This window comes from Rhineura floridana, chromosome 2, assembly GCF_030035675.1.
Source record: "Rhineura floridana isolate rRhiFlo1 chromosome 2, rRhiFlo1.hap2, whole genome shotgun sequence".
Taxonomy (NCBI): domain Eukaryota; kingdom Metazoa; phylum Chordata; class Lepidosauria; order Squamata; family Rhineuridae; genus Rhineura; species Rhineura floridana.
The window spans coordinates 95,270,292-95,293,312 of record NC_084481.1 but is presented as its reverse complement, the minus strand read 5'-3'; the positions used below and the strand labels follow the sequence as shown (position 1 = coordinate 95,293,312).

The window sequence follows — 23,021 nt, the reverse complement described above, 5'->3', positions numbered from 1 at the left end:
AAACATGATATCACTACTGCAGTCTGAAATCCTCCAGCACTGATGCCTTTCTGATTCCACTACACAGTGCCTTTCTGATGTTATCTTGGAGGCACATGAAATGCTACCCTGTGGGTTGCACACCATAAAGAAAATATAATCTTAAAGTGGTGGAACTTTCCCATCCTGGAAAGGCAATGTTGACAAGCATACTGAGTCTAGAATCTTATTCTTCATAATGTGTAAATAGTCTCTCAGTCCAAGGGATGTGTTAGGCTCAAAAAAGAGAAAGGTATACAGGGAAGGTTGGGCCTTTAAATGGTCAAAACAGATTTGGTCAATTAACCAGTCAAATATTGTCAAATGATGGCAAAGCATTTTTAAAGCATTAACTTTTATTAGAACTACTAAAAAATACTTTAGTTGCCTACTAAAAATACTTTAGTTGTTTCTAAATACTTTATAATCAATTAAATTAACTTTTAAAAATGTAACTAATTGTTGTAACTTTTAAGAAAGCTGAAGGTTCTATAAAAGTGAACAATTCACATTCTCTTTGGCGATACTCTTGCAACATCAGAATCAGCTTACAGTTACACCTTTTAAAAGAACTGAAATAAAATAAAGTAGCCATTTATAAAAAAAAAACTTGCCAGAAGTCAATTTCTAAAGGAAGTTGTGCTAAGAAGACAGGAGACCAGTTCTTCCAGCATCAACTCCCTGATTTCAGCAGCAAACAAGATGGAGTCATGGGCAATCCTAAGCAACAACTGTTGCCACTGTTTGGAAAAGCCTGCAGTTATAGCTGGTGGCCAACAGGAGAAGTTTTGTGGTGCGGCAAGGTCTGTCCAATACTACTTCCAGGTATTTGGGGGGTCGGTGGGTGGGGGTTAGGCATGATGCGGTTACTGGGATCCCTCCATGCACCTGCCTCCTCTCCACTATTGCTGGTACCCATTAGCTTGTCTCTGGGTCCTTCACATAGAGGGGGAGGACAAAGCAGAGGTTTCTGCTCCTCTCTGCTCACTGCTTGCTTCGATATGGCAGGTGAACAGGTGGCAGCAGCAAGGAGGAAGAGCAGCTAGACCAGAAAGCTCCAGGGACTGGCAGAGGGCTCATACAAAGGCATGAACCTCTCTGTAAGAGCTTGATAATGCCAACACCTGATGCTGGCCCTGGGATTGTCCCTGAACCTCTGTGGGGTCGGAAGCAAGTGATCCTCACTCCTGCCCTTGCTAAGAAATGACACCCTAATGAAATTAAAAAGAGAAGCAGTCACCTACACAGTGGCATTCTTGGATTCATGGAATATTTGACTGTGGTCAAAAAATAGATGCTCAACTCATGGGCATGCCAGTCCTAAATGCAGGCTTGAAGCGTGAGCAACCTTGCAAGCGGAGCTAGAATAAAGAATTGTTCTTTCAAATCATTGTATCAAATGTTCTTTTCCTTTGATAAATACTAAGATTTTGAGTGAATCTACATTATTTATCACTTGATAACTGCAACCAGCACTTTATATGAACATGTTAAATGACTGCAGATAATTTCCTGCTACCACTTTAGATAACAGCCAAACAATTGAGAAAGTTAAAAGAGCCAATAAGCCTGTGATTGCAAACAGCAACTTACCTCTTGCTTGTAGCAAGTAAGAATCATCTCCAGGTAAAGTTCCCATTTTGGAAATGGGGAAAAGGTTGCTTCTCGTTTTCATTCAGACAATTTCCAGAGGGGAAACTGGATTAGTCTGTTGGAACAAAAACAACAGAGTCCTGCGGCGCCTTAAAGATTAACGTATTATGGCATAAGCTTTCATGGACTAGAGTCCACTTCAGCAGATGCATCTGTTGAAATGGACTGTGGTCCATGAAAGCTTATGCCATAAATAAATTCGTTAGTCTTTAAGGTGCTACAAGGCTGTTGTTTTCTGTTCAGGCGATCAATGTGCCACCTGGTGCCCTCCAGATGTTTTAGACTACAATTCCCCTCAACCCCAGTTAGCACAGCTACAGTGGCTGAGGCTAATGGGAGTTGTAGTCCAAAACATCTGGAGGGCACCAGATTGGGAAAGGCTGGCTCTACTCTGACTAGCAGTAGCTCTCAAGGTCTCATGCAGGCTCTGAGTTAACTGGAGATTCTAGGGATCAAACCTGAGACTTTATGGATGCAAAGCCTCTACCACTGGGCAACTGGTCCTTTCTACTGAACTACATCTGAGTAGGAGGGCTAGTAAAAATGTTGATGGTCTGGTAACTTTTGCAGACTTAATTGCAAGGTTGTCACACATGTTGATTTGTGGGCCCTTGCTTTCAAATTTACTAGTTAGTTCCTTCCCAGTAGAGAATTTTTGTACCTTTTAAGAGTTGTCCCAGGGGGGAGATGTATAGGATCTGGCAGTTCCTGTTATAATGCTGTAGGTGCCAGGCAGTTCTGAGGAATTACTAGCTTCCTCTTGAACAAAAATGGCTGAAAGTGAGGTTCAAACAAGACATATGTGAGAGATCCATGATCAAAAACAACTCTTTCAAAAGCCAGTGTAGTAGAGTATCAGATTAGGATTCAGATCCCCCCTCAATCATGAAGTTCACTAGATGGCTTTGGAGCAGTCACTGTCTCAGTCAAATCTACGTCACAGGATTATTGTGAGAATAAAATGAGGCGGGGGGAGGGAAGGAATGTCAGCACAGAAATGTAATAGATAAGCCTCCTACACATGGCATTGGGATATATGCAGAACGTCTTGCTGTGTAATTCTTTTTAAGACTCAGTTAAACCCATTTACCTGGGATTAAGTCCCATTGATCTCAAGCTACATGCGTTATGGCCTAGTTTTATGTAGTGACAAGGAGGAAAAAGGGGTGGCCCCATCCACTTTGACTTTGGCCCTGCCCACTGCTAGCATGCGGGGGCAGGCGGTCAGATTACCCTGAGAGAATGCAGCCGTGGACAAGAAAAAAAGTTGCCCATGTCTGATGAATAGGCTCCAGCTGCATAAGTACAGGAGCGGAGGCTGCTTTGTGGAGTCAGGTGTTAACCTCAGTTTCTTTATCCAGTTTTTGCTTGGTATTCATTCGGCTTGAAGCAAACCTTTGTTTCCTACTGACTTGCAGATGTGACAATATAATCTGCCAACCACCAAGTTACATAAACAATTACACAATCCTAGATTCCCAAAACAGCTTATGAATTGGGTTTTCATAACAATGAAACTGCAGGCATATCTGCAAAAATATCTAATGTGAATGTTCTAAATGTTAAGGGGAGATAGAGATGCTGGTTATTTGAGAAACTGGTCTCCTGAAGGTCATTTAAATTTTACTTGGTATGATAGCATTAAAATAGATTAGGACAGTTTGGGACTAAAAACAGGACCTGAGTGCAAGAGCACTCTCCCCTCCTGTGACTTCCGGCAGCTGGTTTTCAGAAGCATGCTGCCTCTGACTGTAGAGGCAGAGCACAGCCATCATGGCTAGCCCCTGATAGCTTTATCCTCCATGAATTTGTCAAATCCTCTTTTATCCAAGTTGGTGGCCATCTCTGCCTTCTGTGGGAACAAATTCCATAGAATTCCCAGAAGGTCTAAGCAATGTGGGAGGACAACCAGTGTGTGAGTGTGTCCAGAAACCAACAGTACATCCTAGAAATCCAATCCAGCAGTTTATTTAAGAGGATTATTTCAAAAGGGGGGAGTGGAGAAACAGTGCACACAATAAAAATGAAAAAAACATTACACAAGAATATTGGTTAGCTGATCCTACACTAGGCAAAACGAACATAGCAAAACTTACTCTCAGTGGTCTGATGTTGGTAGTTTCTGCCATTGGTTGCAGGCTGAAAAGTCAAGAGGCGCAACAGAATACACAGACTACAACATTTATGGTTGTTTATGGCCAGGTGGCTTTGAGTGATAGATCACTAAGGCCAGCCTATCACAGAGTGGGCATGTACTTCAGAGAGGGGAACTTAATATCTCTGGGCAATTTGGGAGGTTGGTTGCCACAGTGTTAACTGCTGCCAGATTTGCCCACTCCACTGCAAAATGACAGACTTGGGTACTGAATGGGGAGACTGACTTTTCCAGCTGGATATGATGTAGGACTGGAGACAGTGAGCAGCCCAAAATGACAGGCTGAGATCAGGCAGAGCCATGCTGTATTCACTATTCAACTGTTTCTGTTCAGAGGGAAGCAAGTAATAGCACAGTCCCAAAAGCACCCCGCACCATCCATTTTAACATAGGGATATTTGAACTGCTATAGGAACTTGGAGGGGAAAATAAACTGGGGTTAACACCAAACTCCTGCCAGATAATGTGAAATCTGTAGAGCACCTCTGCTAGTAAATCCTGGAGCAGCAAAACAGCTGTAAAGTGCTGGCAGAATGCAGGCAACATTTCCCCAAATGTCATCAAGAGGATCTTTCTTTTAAAACAAAATGAAACCCGACTGTATGCTCCCTTGCCTCATCTCTCCTATGTACTGATACGGGTACCTAGTGAACTGGGAATTAAGCCCTGGGTTTTCAGTAATTATTTAGTAGCCAGTCCAATACATATTATACTTTCCCAGTGCAGGCTTGATCATTTTCTTGTAATAGATGACAGGATTTCTTGACAAGAATTGTAGTCAGAGTTACTTCTTGTTTAGAAGATTAACATCAATATGTGTACGTTGATTACAACTGTGTTTTTGCCACCAAGTATGTGTTTCATATAGGTCAATTTAGATTAAAATCCCAGTTTTTAAAACTTATTGATGAATGTACTAATGAATTAATTATGTGAATTACTGATGACTCAAGTAATCCTTTCTACCTTAGCTAGACTAAAACAAGATTTTGTCAAATTTACAGCGCTTAGTAAAAGTTTCAAGCTTTAATTTGATTAGATTAATCAATTAAAGCTTTAATAGCAGATTAAGGTTTGATCCCTGATTAATCAGTGGGACTCACAGCAAGTGAAGACTCAGGGATTTAGGATTTAAAAAAACTTGTATTGGGGTGCCATTGCCCTTCTCATTTCAAAAGATGTAATGAAAAAGAAACCTGAAGATGACCTTTCCTTTGAATGTGTACCTAAAGCTAGTGTATAATTTGTTTCTTGAATGACAGGCAACTGAGCCAAACAGTGGTAAACTGAAATCAGTGTAAATATGTTTCTTATATCTAGTACATCTAAAAGGTCCCTGATTCAAACCCTAGCATCTGCGTACATGAAAAATATTCCTGTCTGAAAGACTGAAACCCTGGAATGGTGCAGCTGCTCACTGTCAACATTACTGAGGTCAACATAACAAATATCTGACAGTGTAAAGCATCTTCCTGTGTTCCTATCTAGATCTTTTGCAGGTTTTCACCTTGTCCATTTAAAAGTTGTTATACTCTGACTTGTGAGAATTCCATATTTATTGATTTGATGATGAGCACATTAGTACCTTTTGTTCAATACATTCCAAGGTATGGACCCTGCTGTAAAATAGTGCAACCTATAATTGTTTCCAAATGTGGAAATGTAGCCAATCTGTAGAAGGGCATGGCTGCATTACTGTATGCATCCCCAACCTGGTGCTCTCCAGATGTTTTGTACTATGACTCCTAGACATCTTCAGCTAGCACAATTCCATTAAAGTTAGTGGAATTTAAGTAGCCTAACTGTGTACAGGACTGCAGCCAGTACTTTTATACTTGAATGGGATGCATCATCATTGCTGAGGTACAACTGCCTCTGGCTTTTAAGAGACCTCGTGGCTAGAGCTACAATAACCCTACATATTTGTAACATTATTCCAGATTCTGACCATTTCCCAGGTACTTAACTTACCCAGATATATGGGAGAAGCAACCAATAATAGATGGGGTGAAGAGAGAAAGTGATGCTTTGCAGTCTAGGGAAATGCAGTGGGCTGAGAGCCAGGAGATACTTCTACTGTATGCTCTTTCAGCTCACACCTTCAGCTGCTCTCATGTTACTTAAGGTCGCCCAGAAAGGGAATGGAGATCACTAGGCTCCATGTGCCTAAGAAGAATATAGTTTCATAGACAGAATGTGTCCAACAAAGAAAGTGAAAGTGATTGTTAAAACCTCTTGATGATAGCAAGAGTTTGTTTTGCTTGATCCTGGAAAAATACATCTGTTAGGGAGTGGTGGTTTGAATATTTAATGGTTATTTAAATCAGGGCTCCTCAGTGTTTTGTGGCCTGGGGGTGCACATTTGGAAATCTCAGGAGCTGTTGTGGGCTCTATTGAAGATGGTCAGAACCCCCTCCAAAAAACAGGCAAAATGCCTATACCACCCCCCAGAAACAAATAAAACAGAAAAATAAAGCAGGCAATCCCCCCAAAGAGTAGGTAACTCTCCAGAGAACAGGAAAAACAACAAAATGTAGTAGGGATAAGGGGCCTTGATGGGTGCCAAGGGGATTGCCTGAGGGTGCTTATATTTGAATCACTTTTATTTGGAATAGGGAGATCAGATGCTTTTGGAGAGTTTTGTATTTAGAAAATATTGAACTAATATTGAAGAAAGAAAGACTTCATCAGATCATTTCAGGGTGGATCCTGGAATAGTCAATGCAGTTCATATCACATATAGTAGCTGGGCTTTTTTTTTTTAATTAAATGACCATGTTGCCTCAAAAGGGTGTGTCAAAGGAGCTCCGGGTTATGGTTACCTTATCTAGAACCAGGAAACAAACGCAGAACTTCTGTTCTCAGATATTCTTGTTGCTTAGCCCATACCAATATAAATAACTGTTAATGAATCCTTCCTCATTCCTCCCTATGGATCAGACTGAGAACATTGATCTGCATAGCAATAACTAAGCTATTACTCCTGAGGATTCAAGAAAGACTGCACTTAACTAAAAATAAATTAAAGTTATATGTGTTATCATGTTTATCACTTTCTTATTGTTAGCAGTTTTGGTTTTTCTTTGAAGATAATGGGGGATATACGTTTCTGAAACAAACAAGCAAACAATATGTAGTTGCACAACAGCTCCATGAGACTGGTTAAGGCTCCTGTGCCCTTAGTTGTTCTGTGTCTGTCTGTATAAAGCAGAACATTGGCAAAAGTAGTACTGGAGTAGGAGAAGCTGCAACCTGCTCAAATACTCTCTTCTACAACATTATTAAAGGCCCTGGAATCCTGTAACATATTTAATGTTATGTGGTCCCTCTGGGTTGGTACCAGTGCCATATACCAGCAAGTGTAAAGGAGGAGAGGACTGTGTTGTCCCAGGAAAAATACTGGATGACCTGGCATCATGACCCCTTTAGGATGCACACCTTAATGTGGTGAGGGGGTTTGAGAGTGCAGAAGAAGGTGAGAGCAGTGCTGTCAGGAGTCCAAGAAGCTAGACTCCTAGCAGGGGCACCCAAGGCGGAATGGTCAAAGCTGAGACACCAGACTAAGATGCATCCAAACTCAGAGGAAGGCAATGGTAAACCACCTCTAAATCCCTCTTACCATGAAAACTGTATGAACAGAGTATCCAGAATGCACTCTTGGAGGTCACTGATTTGCCATAAGTCGTGATCGACGTGAAGCCACATAACAGCAACAAAACGGCATCATGGTGCAATCTTGCAGGATAGCATCCTGCCAAGGAGGTAGGGGGCCAGAGACCAAGATGAAGATTGCAGTTCTATAATAATGTATTTTGCTACTGCTATACATTAGGGAAATGGAGTCACTTGCACAGAGTAACTTTCATTTACACACTTTATTGTGGTTGAACAATAGATTTGGGTTAGGGGGTGAGGGTTGGCAGAATTTGCATTTTATTTCCATTTCTGTCACAGATTAGGACAGGATAATTGGCATTTACACAACATTTATGCTCAGCAGGTATGTAGTGATGGGTGGATGAGACTGTGGGACATGGGAAGCTGCTAGTTCTATTACTAGTGGAATCCTCACCCAGAATCTCTGTACTAGTTTGCAAATAGTAAAAAAATGGCCGCTTTTATTTCAGACATTTAACTGCAGCTATGTAGATTAGAAACTTGCTGCCTAACTAAAAATATACATTCTGAGGATTTGGCAAAGGCTACCGGATTGTGAACCTTCAGCTGTGTTCTGTGCTCTGTGCCATAGCATTTCTCAGCATTTCAGGGGCACCGACAGTTGACAAGAGAGCAGAACTGAATTCATAAGGTTTTATACTGAAGATGCACAATCTTTTTTTTTTTTTTAATCAAAGAGATGCAGTTTGTGTGACGAAGACATTCCTCATGGTGTACACTCTCATTTCTTTTGTCTCGCTGTCATCTCTGGTCAAACAGGATTTGCAGATTTGGGAATGGTATTAAAAAACACATGCCTGTGGTCAGAGATGGTAATGGAATGCATGCCCAACTCATGGGCTAGGATGGCTCTGTCATACCATCTGAAAGGCTCCAAGGTGTTACAACTTTGCTTTTGGCATGTTTGCATTTCTGCCTGTTTGTCCTCGCTGGCATCTCTCCAGCAATCCCTTGGGGCCCAGGGCAACTGTTATCTAGAGGGACAGGAAAGCCGTTGACTGAGCAGATAAGTGGGGGCCTTGCATGAACTTCTGAGCCAATGTTACTAGACTGATGGGGAAGGGTGGGTAAGCATGTTAGTTTAATCTGAACCTCATTTTAAAAATCTTAATCTTTTTGAATAACTGGGAATTTCACAGTTCACTGATTCCCCAGGGAACTGCTCAGCACACATCCCAGCCTGAATACACAAAGCAGGGCACTAAAACACACTCAAAAGGCAGCACAGAGCCCCAGGCACATGCTAACTGCAGGTATTTTCTAACTACCCTCTCTGTGCCATCCTTCATTGTGGAATGGAGATGAGTATGGCACTGTTTAACTGCTGTCAGTGCTGGTAGGCTACAGTAATATGTTTACTAGTGGCACTTATTTCCAAGTAAACATGCATGGGCTTGCATTGCTTAAAACTTATCCACAGTCCTGGTACTTTGGCATGTGTGCGTACACACATAAGGCACTTCCCAATCCCATTTCTTCAAGACCTCTTTCAGCAGCATGTGGGCGATAGGTTGACCTATGTACAACCTGGACATAGGTGCAAAATGGGTACTGAAGATCATGTAATAGATTGGCAGTTCGTAAGAGGTAATGTTAAGCCATGTAATGTTATCTTTTTAGTACAAACTAACTAAGCATGGTTTTAAGATCTGGTCACAGTGACACATGCCTTAGTTACATCCCGTTTAGATTACTGTAACACGCTCTATGTGGGGCTGCCTCTGAAGACTGTTCGGAAACTTCAGTTGGTACAATGTGCTGCAGCCAGAATGCTAACTGGGGCTGGTTACAGGGACCATTCTACCCCCCTGTTAAAAAAGCTCCACTGGTTGCCAGTCTGTTTCCGGACACAATTCAAAGTGCTGGTGCTGACCTATAAAGCCCTATACGGCTTAGGTCCAGGCTATTTATCAGACTGTATCTCCCTGTATGAGCCTGCCCGGGCCCTGAGATCCTCAGGAGAGGCCCTTCTCTCAATACCCACATCTTCTCAAGTACGACTAGTGGGGACGTGTGAGAGGGCCTTCTTGGTGGCTGCCCCTAGGCTTTGGAATTCCCTTCCTAGGGAGGTAAGAATGACCCCCTCCTTGCAGTCCTTCCGCAGACTAGCAAAGACCTTCTTATTCCAACAAGCCTTTGGAATTGAAGGCTAAGGATAGGGTGTGAAGGGTGCTGCATTGCTGATGTCTATTATATTATTTTTAAACTAGTTTGAACTCTTTTAGCTATATGTGTGTATGGTTTTAATATTGGAAATAGTTTAATCTTATTTTAATGTAGACTTTGTATGTTTTTAATTATATGTATTTTTTTATCTGGAAGCCGCCATGAGTTCCAGTTTTGGAAAAATGACGGGGTATAAATAAAGACAATAATAATAATAATAATAATTAAGATGGCAGATTAAAATCCGGATATTCTCTTGCTCATGGGCATAGTGAGGGTAGCTGCTCATTGGCCCTTGGGCCTTCACTGAAAATGGACTGCCTTCAAGTCGACCCCAACTTATGGCGACACTATGAATAGGGTTTTCATGGTAAGCGGTATTCAGAGGGGGTTTACCATTGCCTCCCTCTGAGGCTGAGAGGCAACTGGCCCAAGGTCACCCAGTGAGCTTCAGGTTGTGTGGGATTCGAACCCTGGTCTCTCAGGTCGTAGTCTAACCCTTTAACCACTGTGCCACACTGGCTGTCGTGTGCCTTCACTAGGGGTGGAATCATCTGTCAGTTTCAGTTATCTCAGTTTCTCATTTTTCTAATCTCCACATTTCTGTAACAGTTGGTGATTTTTTTCTTTTAATAGTACGTTTTTGTCCGCACATTTGACTAATGTACACATTTTCTGAAAGCAGTTTATCAGAATATAATGCATTTTTGTATATTTTCACCAATACATTCATTTTGTACACACTATCCCCTAATATATGCATTTTGGTAAACACTGCTTGATTGGAGAGCTACATCGCAAAATTAGGATAAATGTGAATTTCTGAGGTTGGCTGTGTTTCGGTTCTCATTGTTTTGGAAAGTGCAGATTTGATAAATTAAGGTTTTAAATGTGAACTGAACCAAATTTCTCCCCTATCCCTAGCCTTTACAGCCTAGCAGAATAAAGTATGCCATTTCACCATTCACAGTGTAATCCTACACAGAAGTAAGACCCATTGATTTCAGTGAGGCTTACTCCCCAGTAATTGGGTATACGATTGCAGCCTAAGTGTTTATCAAGGAACTTGCTGGGATTGGAGATGGGATGGCCCTGGGTCACAAGCGGTAAATAAATAAATAAATAGATAATCATTTATTTGTTTTTTCTTCTTCCCTTGCAGCATCTTCAACCTGAATTATGGTGAGTCCAGTCCTTCTCATGTCTTATATTGTACTCCTTGTTCTGACAAGTTTCAGGCTCTACTGGTCCTTCTTCAGGGAAATTCAAAAAAACAGCAATACAAAATTCAGCAGATCTGAATTTTAAATTACTTTTCTCTGAAGTTCCCTGAAGAAGAACTAGGAGGATCTAGAACAGATTGGTTCAATAAACCTTTTTCTTCTCTACCCTGTTGTTTTTTGTTTTTGTTTCCAGATGCTTTTTTTGGGGGGGGGTCAAGTTTTTGTTGAACTCCCCTTGTTCTGTCCAACATACCCAATTTTTTTGTCTCTCACTGAGATGCACATTTATCAGTTTGCAACATTTAAGAACCCCTATATCTTATCTGAGATTGCCAAAGCCCTTATAAAAATGGAAAGGGACCCTGAAAAACTGCTTAGAGATTTTTGAAATATTAAGCAGGATACAAATGCTTTTAAATAAATAAATAAATAAAGCAATTAACATGACAGTCCTATGGACACTTTACCTGGGAGGAAATGCCCTGTTCAACTTAATGAGATACATTTGGTCCCCTCCCTGTTTTCTTTAAGGGGGTTTTATATTCTTTTTAAAAATTATTTTAATCTGGTTTTAATTAATGAGGTAGGCTGAATTGCAAATTGTTGTTCGCCTTTGTATAAAACAGTTTCTTAGAAGTTTGATGGGATGGCTGGTCTAAAGTCTTATAGTATGGCTCTCTTAAGTTTTAATATTTTAGATGCTGATGTTATTTTAACATGGTCTTATAACAATTATATACTGCCTTGGGAAAACTTGATGTTTTAAAAGGCAGCTTCAAGACCAGTGGAACAAATACATGATTTGCTAGATGTCTAGAAGATTGCACTGTAAGAGCAACAGCATCTCAACAATGTGATGATGTGATGAATCACCTTCTCTAGACCCCACTACTATGGGTCCTTTCCATTGAAGAGGTAATAATTGAGTTCTTGTACTGTATATAACCAGAGGGCACATACACAGCTGCCTGCGCTGCATCAAAATACCGCATGTGCAGCTACAGGATCAAAGTTCCACCTAATCAGTTGTGGCTTCAGAAGGTCTGGCATGCTGATGCTTCCTTTAACTTCCTGTCTCCCATGATCCTTGGGCATGTATTAACCTGCAGCCTTCTTCCATCAACCTCCTGATGTTTTGGACTACAATATCATTATCCCTGGCCATTAGCCATGCTAGCTGGACCTGATGGGAGTGGTAGTCCAACAGCACTGGGAGGCCACCAGGTTGAGAGCAGCTGTATTAATGATTTGTGACCTCTGGCTCCGTCTAGCTGAGCTCCACCTGCTGTTGGCTGCCCTGCCCTTCACCCCACCCAGCTCCAGTCTGCGGCAGCTGCCCCTGGATAGAGCTGCCACTTCTAAATCCTTGTGGAGTTGAGGCACAATCAGAATTCATTAAGACAAATATATTGGATTGTGTCACAGGTGTTGTAATGTTCTTAAAGCAAATTGTTGGGTGATTCTGTTTTTAAATTGATTTGCTAATGGCTAAGTAACAACAACAACAAAAATAAAACAGTTAAGTTGTGTAGGCTAAGCAACATCAGAACTTGGCTAGTATCATCTTCCCTTTCTATCTGAAAATTCTTTGGTCCTTTCAGGTAGGTTCCCAGCCTCCTTAGCCCTCTATGACACCAAGGCTCAAGCTCGCAACCACCCACTGCCACATGGCACCAATGGACCTTTTTCTCATTAGAACTCCACTGCCAGTAGGCAGGAATTACCTTCTCCTCATTCCTTCAGTGGGATCTACACTTCATCTGAGTTCCTTCTTCTTTTTGGGGCATACTTACCAATCCCTTGCCTTTCCCTGTCTACAGTTGTCTTTGGACCAGATCCACACAGAGCTTCCTACAACACCCAAGGAACTGGACTGGGCAGAACAGGGGTTTCTACCTCCATTGAGCCCCCTGCGCTGTGCCTGGCGCCGGGATGTGCCCCTGGACTGCAAGATCAGTCCTGAGGATGCACAGGCACGAGCCTGGACTGCTTACTACTATGATCTGTTGCAGTGCACCTTGCAGCAGGAGGGGCTACCAGAGACAATTGACCACACCAAGGAGCCTCGAACAGGTGAGTGCTTCTTTGGCTGGAAGGCTCCGTGGCTCATATGCGGCTCCCCTCTATTAACCTGCTAAGCTGTTTTACTTTTACATAGTGGTTATTCATTTAAGACAGGGGTGGGAAAACTGTGACCCTCCAGATGTTGTTGGACTACAACTCCATCAGTCCCATCCAACTTAGTCAGTGGTCAGAGACAATGAGAGTTGTAGTCCAACAACATCTGGAGGGCCACAGGTTTCCCATCTCTAATTCAAGATATTCCCCTGAATAAGGGCTGTGTTTCCCAAAATATGCAAGGATTTAAAAAAACAGTTTTGGAAGAAACATTTCTGCACTCTCTTGCAGGGGCAATGTGAGAAAAACCAGTTTGTAAGAGCAATGTGGTAGTCAAGAGCTAGGGGAGCAAGGCTTTTGCTATACACATTCAACACAACTATACTGTGATGGAAAGCTGATAGTGTGAGTGGGGTAGCCGGAAATATATTGGAGAAGCACCCACTACTTTGTGGTTTAATCCCTGGCTTACAGTCTTCTTTTGCACAAGTGGTCCTTGATGGGATCACTCTCTTTTGTGACTTTGTGAAATGACCAACCTATTGGGGAAAGAGCTCTGAAACCTTTTACTCACTAGCATACCTTGTGATGGATAGGAAGAACTGGTGTAATATAATGGCTGAGCTACAAATCAGCAAGTCTCTGATTTTCATCTTGCTTCTCCCATGAATCCACTAAGAGACCTTAATCAAGCCGCTCCTCTCCTGCTCATCCTCAACCCCTTGTCTGGAATATGGGAATCATAACACTGGCCTATTGTTACAGGGTTGTCTGAAGGGTTTTAACAAGTTGATGTATATGAAACACTTTATTTAGCACTTGGCAACTGAGCATGTTCAGTTTGTTCTACCAGTTTAATTTTTTTTAAAAAACCTGGCAATGTAATTATTTCTATTTTCACTGGTACAATACAGTTGAAATACAAATCTTTGAGCAGTGTTATGCTTTTCCACACAAGTTAGAGGGAAAAGAAAAATAAGGCACCGTTTGCAGCAACATAAAAAGGCTTGCAGAATGGAGGAGAGCAGCTAGAAGTTGTTTGTCAGCCCACAGGAAATAAAATTAAAGAAGGGAGGAGGAGGGAGTGGTCATGGAGAGGGGAACAATTGACACAACCACCTAATAGCATCAGAGCAAAGCATCTGCAAGCACTAGAGATACGGAGTGAAGATGTTTTTTCCTTCCCTTTTCGGATTATCAGAGGATTGGGTTAGTATGGATCTACAGGGGTAAAACTGTGTGATAGCTTCTGTTTGCCAGTAATGGCATGTGAACCATGAGAATTAAGAGAGGATGTGAGTAGCTGCAAACACACACTAAACCACTGTGTAGATGAGCCCTTGTACAATTTCAGAGAAATAGCTGAGGCAGTGGGTAAAGTAGCAAAGCTGACTCAGGGCCACCTCTTGGCTTACCCCCTCCAAAAGAAATCTGGGGCAGGTATGAGCTGCATTTTCTCTCCTTTAACCTGCAGTGTGTCAGAGCATCCACACTAATGGTTACTGTGAGAAATAAATCACCTCATGGTAGCATCTTCAGTACTTCCATCTCAGCGCTTCATCTGAATCCATCTGTAGAACTATGGGATGTGGCTAGAAGGGAAGAATTCATTACAGTGATTCTCTCTTCAAACCCCAGAATTGGAGTTTACGGAGCAGGGGCATTGGGATTCCCAGATCCAGTATGAGAAAGAAGTCACTGATTCTATTATTTTTTTCAGGGTTTGGGCCATCAGACATAACCATCTGCGTCTTGGGCTCCCCCACTTCATACCTGTCTGTGCTTCTGGAAGGTGGCAACCAGTGTCCTGGTGAGTTCCATCCTAATTAATTACTGTTTGCCAAACCCTGCTTATACTCAAGGCTTCCCATAGGCATCTGGTTGGCCACTGTGAAAACAGGCTGCTGGACTAGATTGTCCACTGGCCTGATTCAGCAGGCTCTTGTTATGTTCTTAGTTGTACAAATAAAGGACAGGTGAGACTATACAGTAGGGCCCTGCTTTTCGGTGGCCCGCTTTGCGGTGTTCCGCTAATACAGTGGCTTTCAATTAGAGTAAAGCCCCACTCATACGGCGCTTGTTCTGCTTTTTTCAGGCGTCGAGCTCCATTTTATTGAATGAGTTCTGCTTTTTGGCGAGTTCACTTTTAGGCAGGGGTCTGGAATGTAACCCGCCATATGAGTGGGACCCTACTGTACAAAGGATTATCTATCTAATAATACATGGTAGGCCCTTAACCTTGCCAAAATGTGTGTGTTTAAACCACACAGACTGTTTCCTCAAGTGCAAATAACATTCAGTAGCCAAGTGATCAGTCCCACCTTTTTGCAGTCCCAAATGTTGCAAGTGGGCAATTTTCATTGGAACCATGGTATGGGGAAAATGGTTCAATATTCCCTCACCCATCCACCCTGGCTGCATCCCCAATCATGGGTGCCCCTCCTCAATGCAATTTGGGGTGGAAAATAAAAGAAATGGTTATAAAGGTAACATATTTGGAAATGGAAGTGTTAATTAAACTGATAGAGTGGGTTCCTAGAGATGAGAGATAGATTATAGAGAAGGAAATGGTTAGAGCACAATCTGTAGAGGCCATTACCGAACTGTATAGGCCAGAAGAGCTGCACGATGGGTCATCTACATGTGAGAAAAATGTGAGGCTGTTTCCTTGTGTAAAAAAAAAGTAAGTCAGATTTTCTGAGCTCTGAAAAAAGCCATGGAAGCTGAACGGATGTTTTGATCACTGTCATGTAGATGCCCTGTAAAAAGTAAGTGAATACACAGTAAATTCTCAGTGTCGGAGCAGTCCTAGAAGATAGGTAATTCGCTATTGCAATTCCTGTATAAACAAATAAACAGGGGACTTGATCGATACAAATGAACACACTATTGCCCTGTCAGCCTTACTGTAGTGACATGTACATTAGATTGCATTTTTGTCTCCAATCCAGTCTAACTGGACTTAGTTGTGACACAATTTGATTTATATAACTGAACTAACCATATAGTTGCTGCATTTAAAAGCACATAATAACAAATCACTGCATTATAAAGCCTGAAATTCATTAGTACATTCTCTCTAGCTGCAGTCCCATTTCAGTCAAGCTATCTGGCTGTGCATGCTTCCCGGAGATCCTCTTAGGCAGCTGCTGTCCTGTATTCCTGGCATTCTCCCTGTCTCTTCTCAGAGGCAGAGATGGGGCTGGTGGTAACCAGAGCTCTGGTGGCAGCTGAGCTGCTCAGATTTCCCTCTGGCTAAGGTGCCTATAGAAGAGCAGAGCTGGAATGAACCAGAAGGTCAGCTCTCTCCAGCCTCCCACACCAAGGCACAATCCTCCATCCAACAGCCTCCCACAGGACTCTGAAGTTCTTTGTTCAAATCAGTGAATGCTCTGGCAGCGTTTCTGCTGGGATTCCGAGGGCTACTTCACCCTTTAAAAGGGCCTGATTTTCAGTGGCAGAATACACAAGCGACTCTGTCAAGTGTCGATGCTGTTGAGGAGAGATTGGGCCCTATTTCTGTGCTGAGGGCAGGGAACCCCAGCCTCTCAAATGCACACAGGCTGTTCACAGTTTGACAGCATTATGTTTTTATGTTGCCATTTAAACCGGGATACTTTTTGTGCAAAGGTAAACTCTGTGTTGTGAGGCAGGTCAGGGAGTTTGGACTTCTTCCAGCTGGAGGGAAAAGGTGTGGTTTTAGAGCAGGGTGTATGCAAATAATATATTTTTTTCTTTTTTAACATCTGAAAGTGCTGTGGTTTCCTAGAGATAATACCTAGCCTAGCCCAAGAGCATTTTCAGAATTAAGCTTATTCAGGTCACTTTCCCTGCTAACAAATACATGGATGGCTTCCTCAGCCTCAAGGCTTTCAATAATCTATCTACAAAGAAACAGGTACAAAAGCTTTTAGAGTAGGGGGGAAACCGCTACGGTGGAAGGGAGTTTGAGGGTACAAACACACTTGCTGTTCTGCCTGTTCCAGTGTGTCTCCACCCCTCTCTTCTGAAAACGGGCACACAACGCTAGTCAAACCCTGCCCTTTTTTTTTTTACTGTAAAACCTGGTGGGAGCAGCTTGAGTGTGTGTGTGTTTTTAATTCAGTTTCAAAGAGATTTCACAGCTGATCGGCAGATCAACCCATTCCCCCTCCAGGTGTGGCCAATGGAAATGCTTTGATCTGGCAACTAGTGTGTTTACAGCCTGCGTAGTGGAAAGGTTTGCAGCTGAAAGACTGTTGCTCAATAACCAGAGCCCTCAGTATGCGGAGAGCCCATCCTTCCAACTTACCTCCACATCTTCCTTGTGTCTAAATTCAAGTGTTGTCTGGTGTGCAAGTATTCTTAGTATGAGAATTTGGGGACCTCTACAGCAACCATATATTTTGTGCTATCTGATGCATATATGTGCAGAATTAGATTTGCCCAGCGCCACACTGATTTGGGTACCAGCTAAAATAACATTTCCTAACATGGTGGGTAAAGCTCAAGTGTGAGAGTGTGCTGGGATGGGGGTGCATCTTTTTTAGTGTGGTTGGTGCCCTAGGAGTTAGGCGAGGGAGGGTTCTGTATGTCCCCTTCCACTACAGCAGTAGAGTATGAAGAAAGGGCTTCCTTCTCTGTTGTAGCTCTTTATAGATACTACGTTGCACATTCAGCAAAAGTAGGATTGGGTGTACTGCCCTCACTGTCAGCCACCATGTGTTAAGACGTTGACTGTGCAGAATCTATGTGTGCTGAACATACATAGGGCTCTCTCATCTCTGCCTCCACTTTCCTGATATTCCAGGTGGTCAGCTGTGAGCCCATGGAGATTGGGAGCGAGGACACTCTTTGGAGGGCTCTAGCTCAGTGAGCAGAGCACTTCCTTTGCATGTAGAAAGTCCCAGGTTCAATCCTTGGCATCTCTAGGTAGGCTAGGAGATGCTCCCTGTCTGAGACCCTGAACTGCTGCCAGTCAGTGTAGTGACAATACTATGCTAGATGGAACCATGGCCGGATGGTATATGGCCACTTCCAGTGCTCCATCTCTACGATGTAACATGGAAAAGACTGGTGCCTAGAAGTACACTGTGTGGGCTGTGTCCCTCTCACAGCACTGTTGGGAAAGTAAAGTGGAAAGAGGTAAAAGTTTTTGTAAGAGAGTCAAGAAGAGAGAACTCTGCATCCCTTTAAATTTGGTTTGGTATGAGGGACGGTGGGTAAGCTGAGGTGAGACTAAGGTCACCACTGCCTGAGGTGAGACATTTATGAGGGACAGAGCAGCTGTGTTACTGCAGGGCACTTTCTGCTGCTATGTGAGAAAATATTTTTTCCTCTGCCTTCCCTGCCAACGTATGAGAATTTTATTCCAAAAACTGAGAATTTTGAAGCTCTATCATGAGAATTTTATATGGATAATCTGATGGCATTGTTCAGTTATGGCTGCCTTAGAGAATGAGAAGTGTTTTCTTCCCCCTCCCCATAGTATTTGTGGGTCAGTACGCACATATTTGTATCCCAGTAAGGAGAGTGTGATGCTGGAGAGGAAGCAGGGGTAGACTAAAGAGCTCTTCATTTTCTTTTGCTTTGCATGACAAATATGATTTTTGTGCATCATGGATAACTCTTCACCCCTGCATCTGTTTCCTTGGGATTTGAGTTAAAAAGAAGGGGGCAGTTTCAGACCCCCAAAGTATAAAAAGAAAAACTAAAATAAAGAAGCATAAATATATGGACACAGAGACAATAATCCTCAACTATAAATATGTTTGTTTTGAACTAATGCATTTATAGTTGATAATTTTGTCTGTGTAAGAATATCTTCTATATTTTGGGTGTACGTTTTCTTTGGTTTGCACTATGGACTGGATATGGCATTGCTGACAGCAGTCTTCAGATATCTGAAAGGCTGTCACACAGAAGATGGAACAGACATGTTTTATGTTGCTCCAGAGGGTGGAAATTGCAGGAAGAAGATTTCAGCTAAACATTAGGAGAAACCTCTGAACTGTAAGAGCTGTTCAACAGTGGAACAGTCTGCCTCAGGAGGTGGTGGGCTCTTCCTTCACTGAGGGTATTTAAACTGAGGCTGGCCGCCATCTGTTAAGAATGCTGTAGTTGTATCTTGCACTGCAGAACCTGCATAGAGTTGCGGATTGGACTAGATGATCTCCAAGTTATCCCCCAAGTCTGTGATTTTAGAGCATGGATGGGGAACTTGTGGCCCTCCAGTTGTAGTTGGGACTCCAAATCCCATCAACTTCAGCCTGTATAGCTAATGGTCTAGAGGGTAAAATTTGACTTCTTAGCTGGTTAAACCCCAAGAGCATCCCACCCAGACTATGAACAGTCCAGTCTTCCTAATGACATTGAGGGGGAAAATGTTGTAGAGGTGCTTATGATGTCATAACAGATGATTCTATTTCCTTTTCCCTGTTCAACCTCTCCCAGTTTATTGGTGTTTTATAGGAAAGCATGACACTTTCCAGTAAGCAAGAAAAGGATGAGCTCCTATACTTTGCTGGCTCCAAGGCAGTTGTTGGGTCAGTTGGGTGTTGACAGCACTAAGAGCGTGTAGGGTGCCAAGTCTCCCAGCTGCTAATGATTACTCTGATGTGACTGTTTCACAGGCTGCCAGATTTTGGCAACCCCTCCCAAAGCCTTTTGACAAAGGGAACATTTTTGCCACCCTAGCCCAGCTCTGGGCACGTTTCTCTGTTGCATGAGTCTATCTCGTGCACGCTCATGGGCTGGGTTTCTGCTCTGCCTTCTCCTCCCCAGGTAACATGCTGCTGTGCCTGTCTCCAGCCTGGCTCTCCAAGTCGCCATCAGAATCCCACCCGGGAGAGTCATCCTTGCTGGTCTTCAAGGCTGTGACTTTTGAAGTTGGTGGCCGCACAACCCTGGAAGAATTTGCACCCCCACGCCGCGTCACCTACTTCACAGGTTGCTTTGGGCCCTGTAAGGTGCAGGGCCAGTCGGCGGCCGAACTAGCCCGAGACCTTGACTGCCCCACGGGGGGCTCAGGAGAGCTGGCTCGCCTGCTGGAGGACAAGCTGCTGACGCGGCAGCTCATGGACCAGCAGGCACAGGTGGCTGTGCCCCCCACCCTGGCCTTCACCTTCAAGCGCCCGCTGCCTCTGCGAAGTGTGACAGAGGAGCAGCGGGTCCGCATGGTAGAGCTGAGTGGCCGCGAGGGGCAAGACAACCTGCTTCAGGAGGAAATCACTGCCTTCTTGCAGAGTGGCACCATGGAGACCTACAGCCAGGTGAGAAGCCCTGAACCTGAGATAGGAGAGCTACAGAGGGCAGGAGGTTTGGAAAGGCAGATCATTACAGGGTAAGAGCTGTGCACTTCCTGTGTTGAGCTCTAAACAGGACAGTTGGATATACAAGCTAGAGGGCAGAGTGGCCCTCCCAGATGTTGTTGACTCCAACTCCCATCAGGCCCAGTTAGTATGGCCCATGGTTAGGGATGATGGGAGTTGTAGCCCCTGGAGGGCCACTGATATGGCCACCCCTGGAATAAAGAGTTAGATGCAAGATCATTTTCTGAGCCTAAGCCTTGTCTCTTTTGTGCTTCTTACAGGTGGTAGTGAAACCATCAGGCTGGCGTTGGAACGGAGCCCAAGCTGTGTCATTCCATGCTAAGTCAGAACAGGGATGTGTCCTTCAAGCTGTCCTTACACTGCTGGAGACCCTGGAAGAGGAGGAGAGCATTTTGCTGGAGGCCTTCATTCCCACTGCTCGTGTTATCCGACCTGGGCCTTCTGACACCAATGGCTCTCCATGTACGGGATATATTTTAGTCTCTTCCTCCTGAGGTTGATCCACATAATGAACCATCCTCCTGATAGTTTTCCATAAGCAATTGTCTCTTCTGTTTGCCGTGCTCCCATCTCATTACATCCCTTGTCCATTCTTGGCGTTGAGTTGCTTTGCGCTAACAATTTGTTGAATGGGTAAAACTGGGCAATGGATGGCTCTGGCAGAGCAGAGAGGTTGCAAAAAACACAAGACAATAACGCTGGAACCAAAGATAAAGAGAATGAGTGTGAAAGCCACAGTTTATAAATTCAAAATGCTCAGGCTGTTCACAAGGACATAATGCAGCTGAGGCAATGAGGGGCTGATAGCTGCCATTTGATATATTCTATTTACTTATATCCTCCAGTGCTTGAGAAAGCGCAAAACAAGTTGGCAGTCTTGGAGAGCATGTTACTAATATTCTTCGGAATCTTGCTTCACTTGTCATTTATTTGTTTTGTATTTACATACTGGTCTGTTCACATTTATCAGTGTTTTGTATTTTTGTACTTGTGAATTCTCTGAGTGTTTTGCATTTGTAAATTGTGGCTTTTATGCTCATTCTCCTTATCTTTGGTTTCAGCATTTTTGTCTTGTGTTTTTGCTGTTTCATTGGGAACCTCTCCTTTGCTTTTTGAGCAGGGAGGCTACCATGTTGGAATCCCATAATCCTCCAGGGTAATTTTGCATTGCAGATTGCACTCTAGACTATTATTTCAGGCACCTACAGACAACCTATTAAGCATTCATCCTGATTTGCTTGCATAGAGTATATGCAGAGGTTAGATGATATCCAGTCTTTATTGAACATTTCCTTTGATTTGTTTATAGGGTGGTTATACCACAATGAGCATTTGTCCTGCATTCATCCTGATTTGCTTTTGGGATGTTTGCACGGCTTTCCACTAGTCATTTGTTCATCCCACGCTTTTCAGGGCATTTTGCTGTCACAAAGTCTGGGGTTTGTTTTTTTTACAAAAAGTGGATTTGTCGCATTAGGGTGATAGTGTGTTTTGATACCCCTTAAATGTGCAAATGTGCGCTTGAATCCCGCAGGTAAAATGATGACAGTCTGGAGGCACACTTTTTTCTTTTCACTCTTCTCCATGTGCCTTAATCCTATCAATTTGCCTCTCTAATATATTCTGTCTCCCTCTTACCTCCCTGCCCTCCCATCCTACATCTCCAATTCCAGGCAATTCATCACAGCCCAATCTAGCAGTCCGAATATGTGCCGTTGTCTGCAGATCGCGAAAGGACCAGCCTTTACTGAGCAAGGTAATAGGAGCCCCAAACTTCATTGGATATTAGGGGAAGAAAGCCCAAGGAACTCTCCCTGGCAGAAGACCTATAGCCCTGTAGTCTTTTTCCTCTTGCTTGCCTTTGGGGGAAGGAATTGTTGGGTTGCCAGTGAGGAAATATATGGCTTTTTCTCCCAATTTTAAACTGTTTTGTGGGAAGAGATACAAATAAACACTGGTTGGTACTTGCAGATTCAGGTGATCTTTTGCCTCTATAATGGTTTCTTGTTTGGGACTGGGCTAGGTTATTTCATCAGCTGCCCCACTAACCTTAATCATAAATCAGAACAGAAAATCTTTCTGAATCCCCTCAGCTATAACCTATAACCCACTATAAGGGCAGAAGAAAGTGAACCGTTTCCTCCAATTGGGACTGTTGGAATGATGATGTTAAAGACTGATTGGAGGAATGGAGTTGGATGACAGCAGCCCAGAAAGACTGCATGCTTTCTGTTTCTTCTTCAGGTAGTGTGTGGTGTGGGCCGGACAGACAAGCCCCTGAAGCACCAGGCCACTGTACCCCAGACTCTGGAGAGCAGCTTACGACAGTGGGGGCTAAAGGATGAGGCCCAGATTGCAGCCATCCATGCCCAGATAAAGCAGAAGGCAGAGGCAGCCATGAAGGCCTTCATGGATATGGAAGCTGGACTGTCAGCTGAGCAAAGAGGTGGTCGCCGAGCACAAACTGACATCATTGGTGAGTTATCCTGTCAAGTCATTGCGGAGGATGCTTGTAAGACACTGAGGATACTCAACTTTTGAGGCCCAGATGAACATGGGGCTGTTAGGATATCTCAACCCTGGTCTCCGTAGGCTGTTGGCCAGCAATGTGCAGCAGCTACACTAACTATACATTAGCAGGCAAAGCACAACTTTAATCAGCTTTAATTAGACAAAACACAATTTTAATCAGCTTTGGAG

The 23,021-nt window shown here is 43.3% G+C and overlaps 1 protein-coding gene across 3 annotated transcripts in view; it reads left to right on the top strand.

Annotated features, from left to right (window-relative positions):
* Window positions 1-23,021, top strand: part of CARNS1 (carnosine synthase 1) — a 54,220-nt gene that overhangs the window by 23,940 nt on the left and 7,259 nt on the right. For all 3 annotated transcript variants that reach the window (XM_061609523.1, XM_061609524.1, XM_061609522.1), the window contains 7 exons: window positions 10,833-10,852; window positions 12,714-12,966; window positions 14,732-14,821; window positions 19,774-20,261; window positions 20,582-20,783; window positions 21,995-22,077; window positions 22,566-22,797. In XM_061609523.1, the coding sequence (XP_061465507.1) occupies window positions 10,850-10,852; window positions 12,714-12,966; window positions 14,732-14,821; window positions 19,774-20,261; window positions 20,582-20,783; window positions 21,995-22,077; window positions 22,566-22,797 (1,351 nt within the window). In that variant the 5' untranslated portion in view covers window positions 10,833-10,849. The remainder of the gene's footprint in view (window positions 1-10,832; window positions 10,853-12,713; window positions 12,967-14,731; window positions 14,822-19,773; window positions 20,262-20,581; window positions 20,784-21,994; window positions 22,078-22,565; window positions 22,798-23,021) is intronic.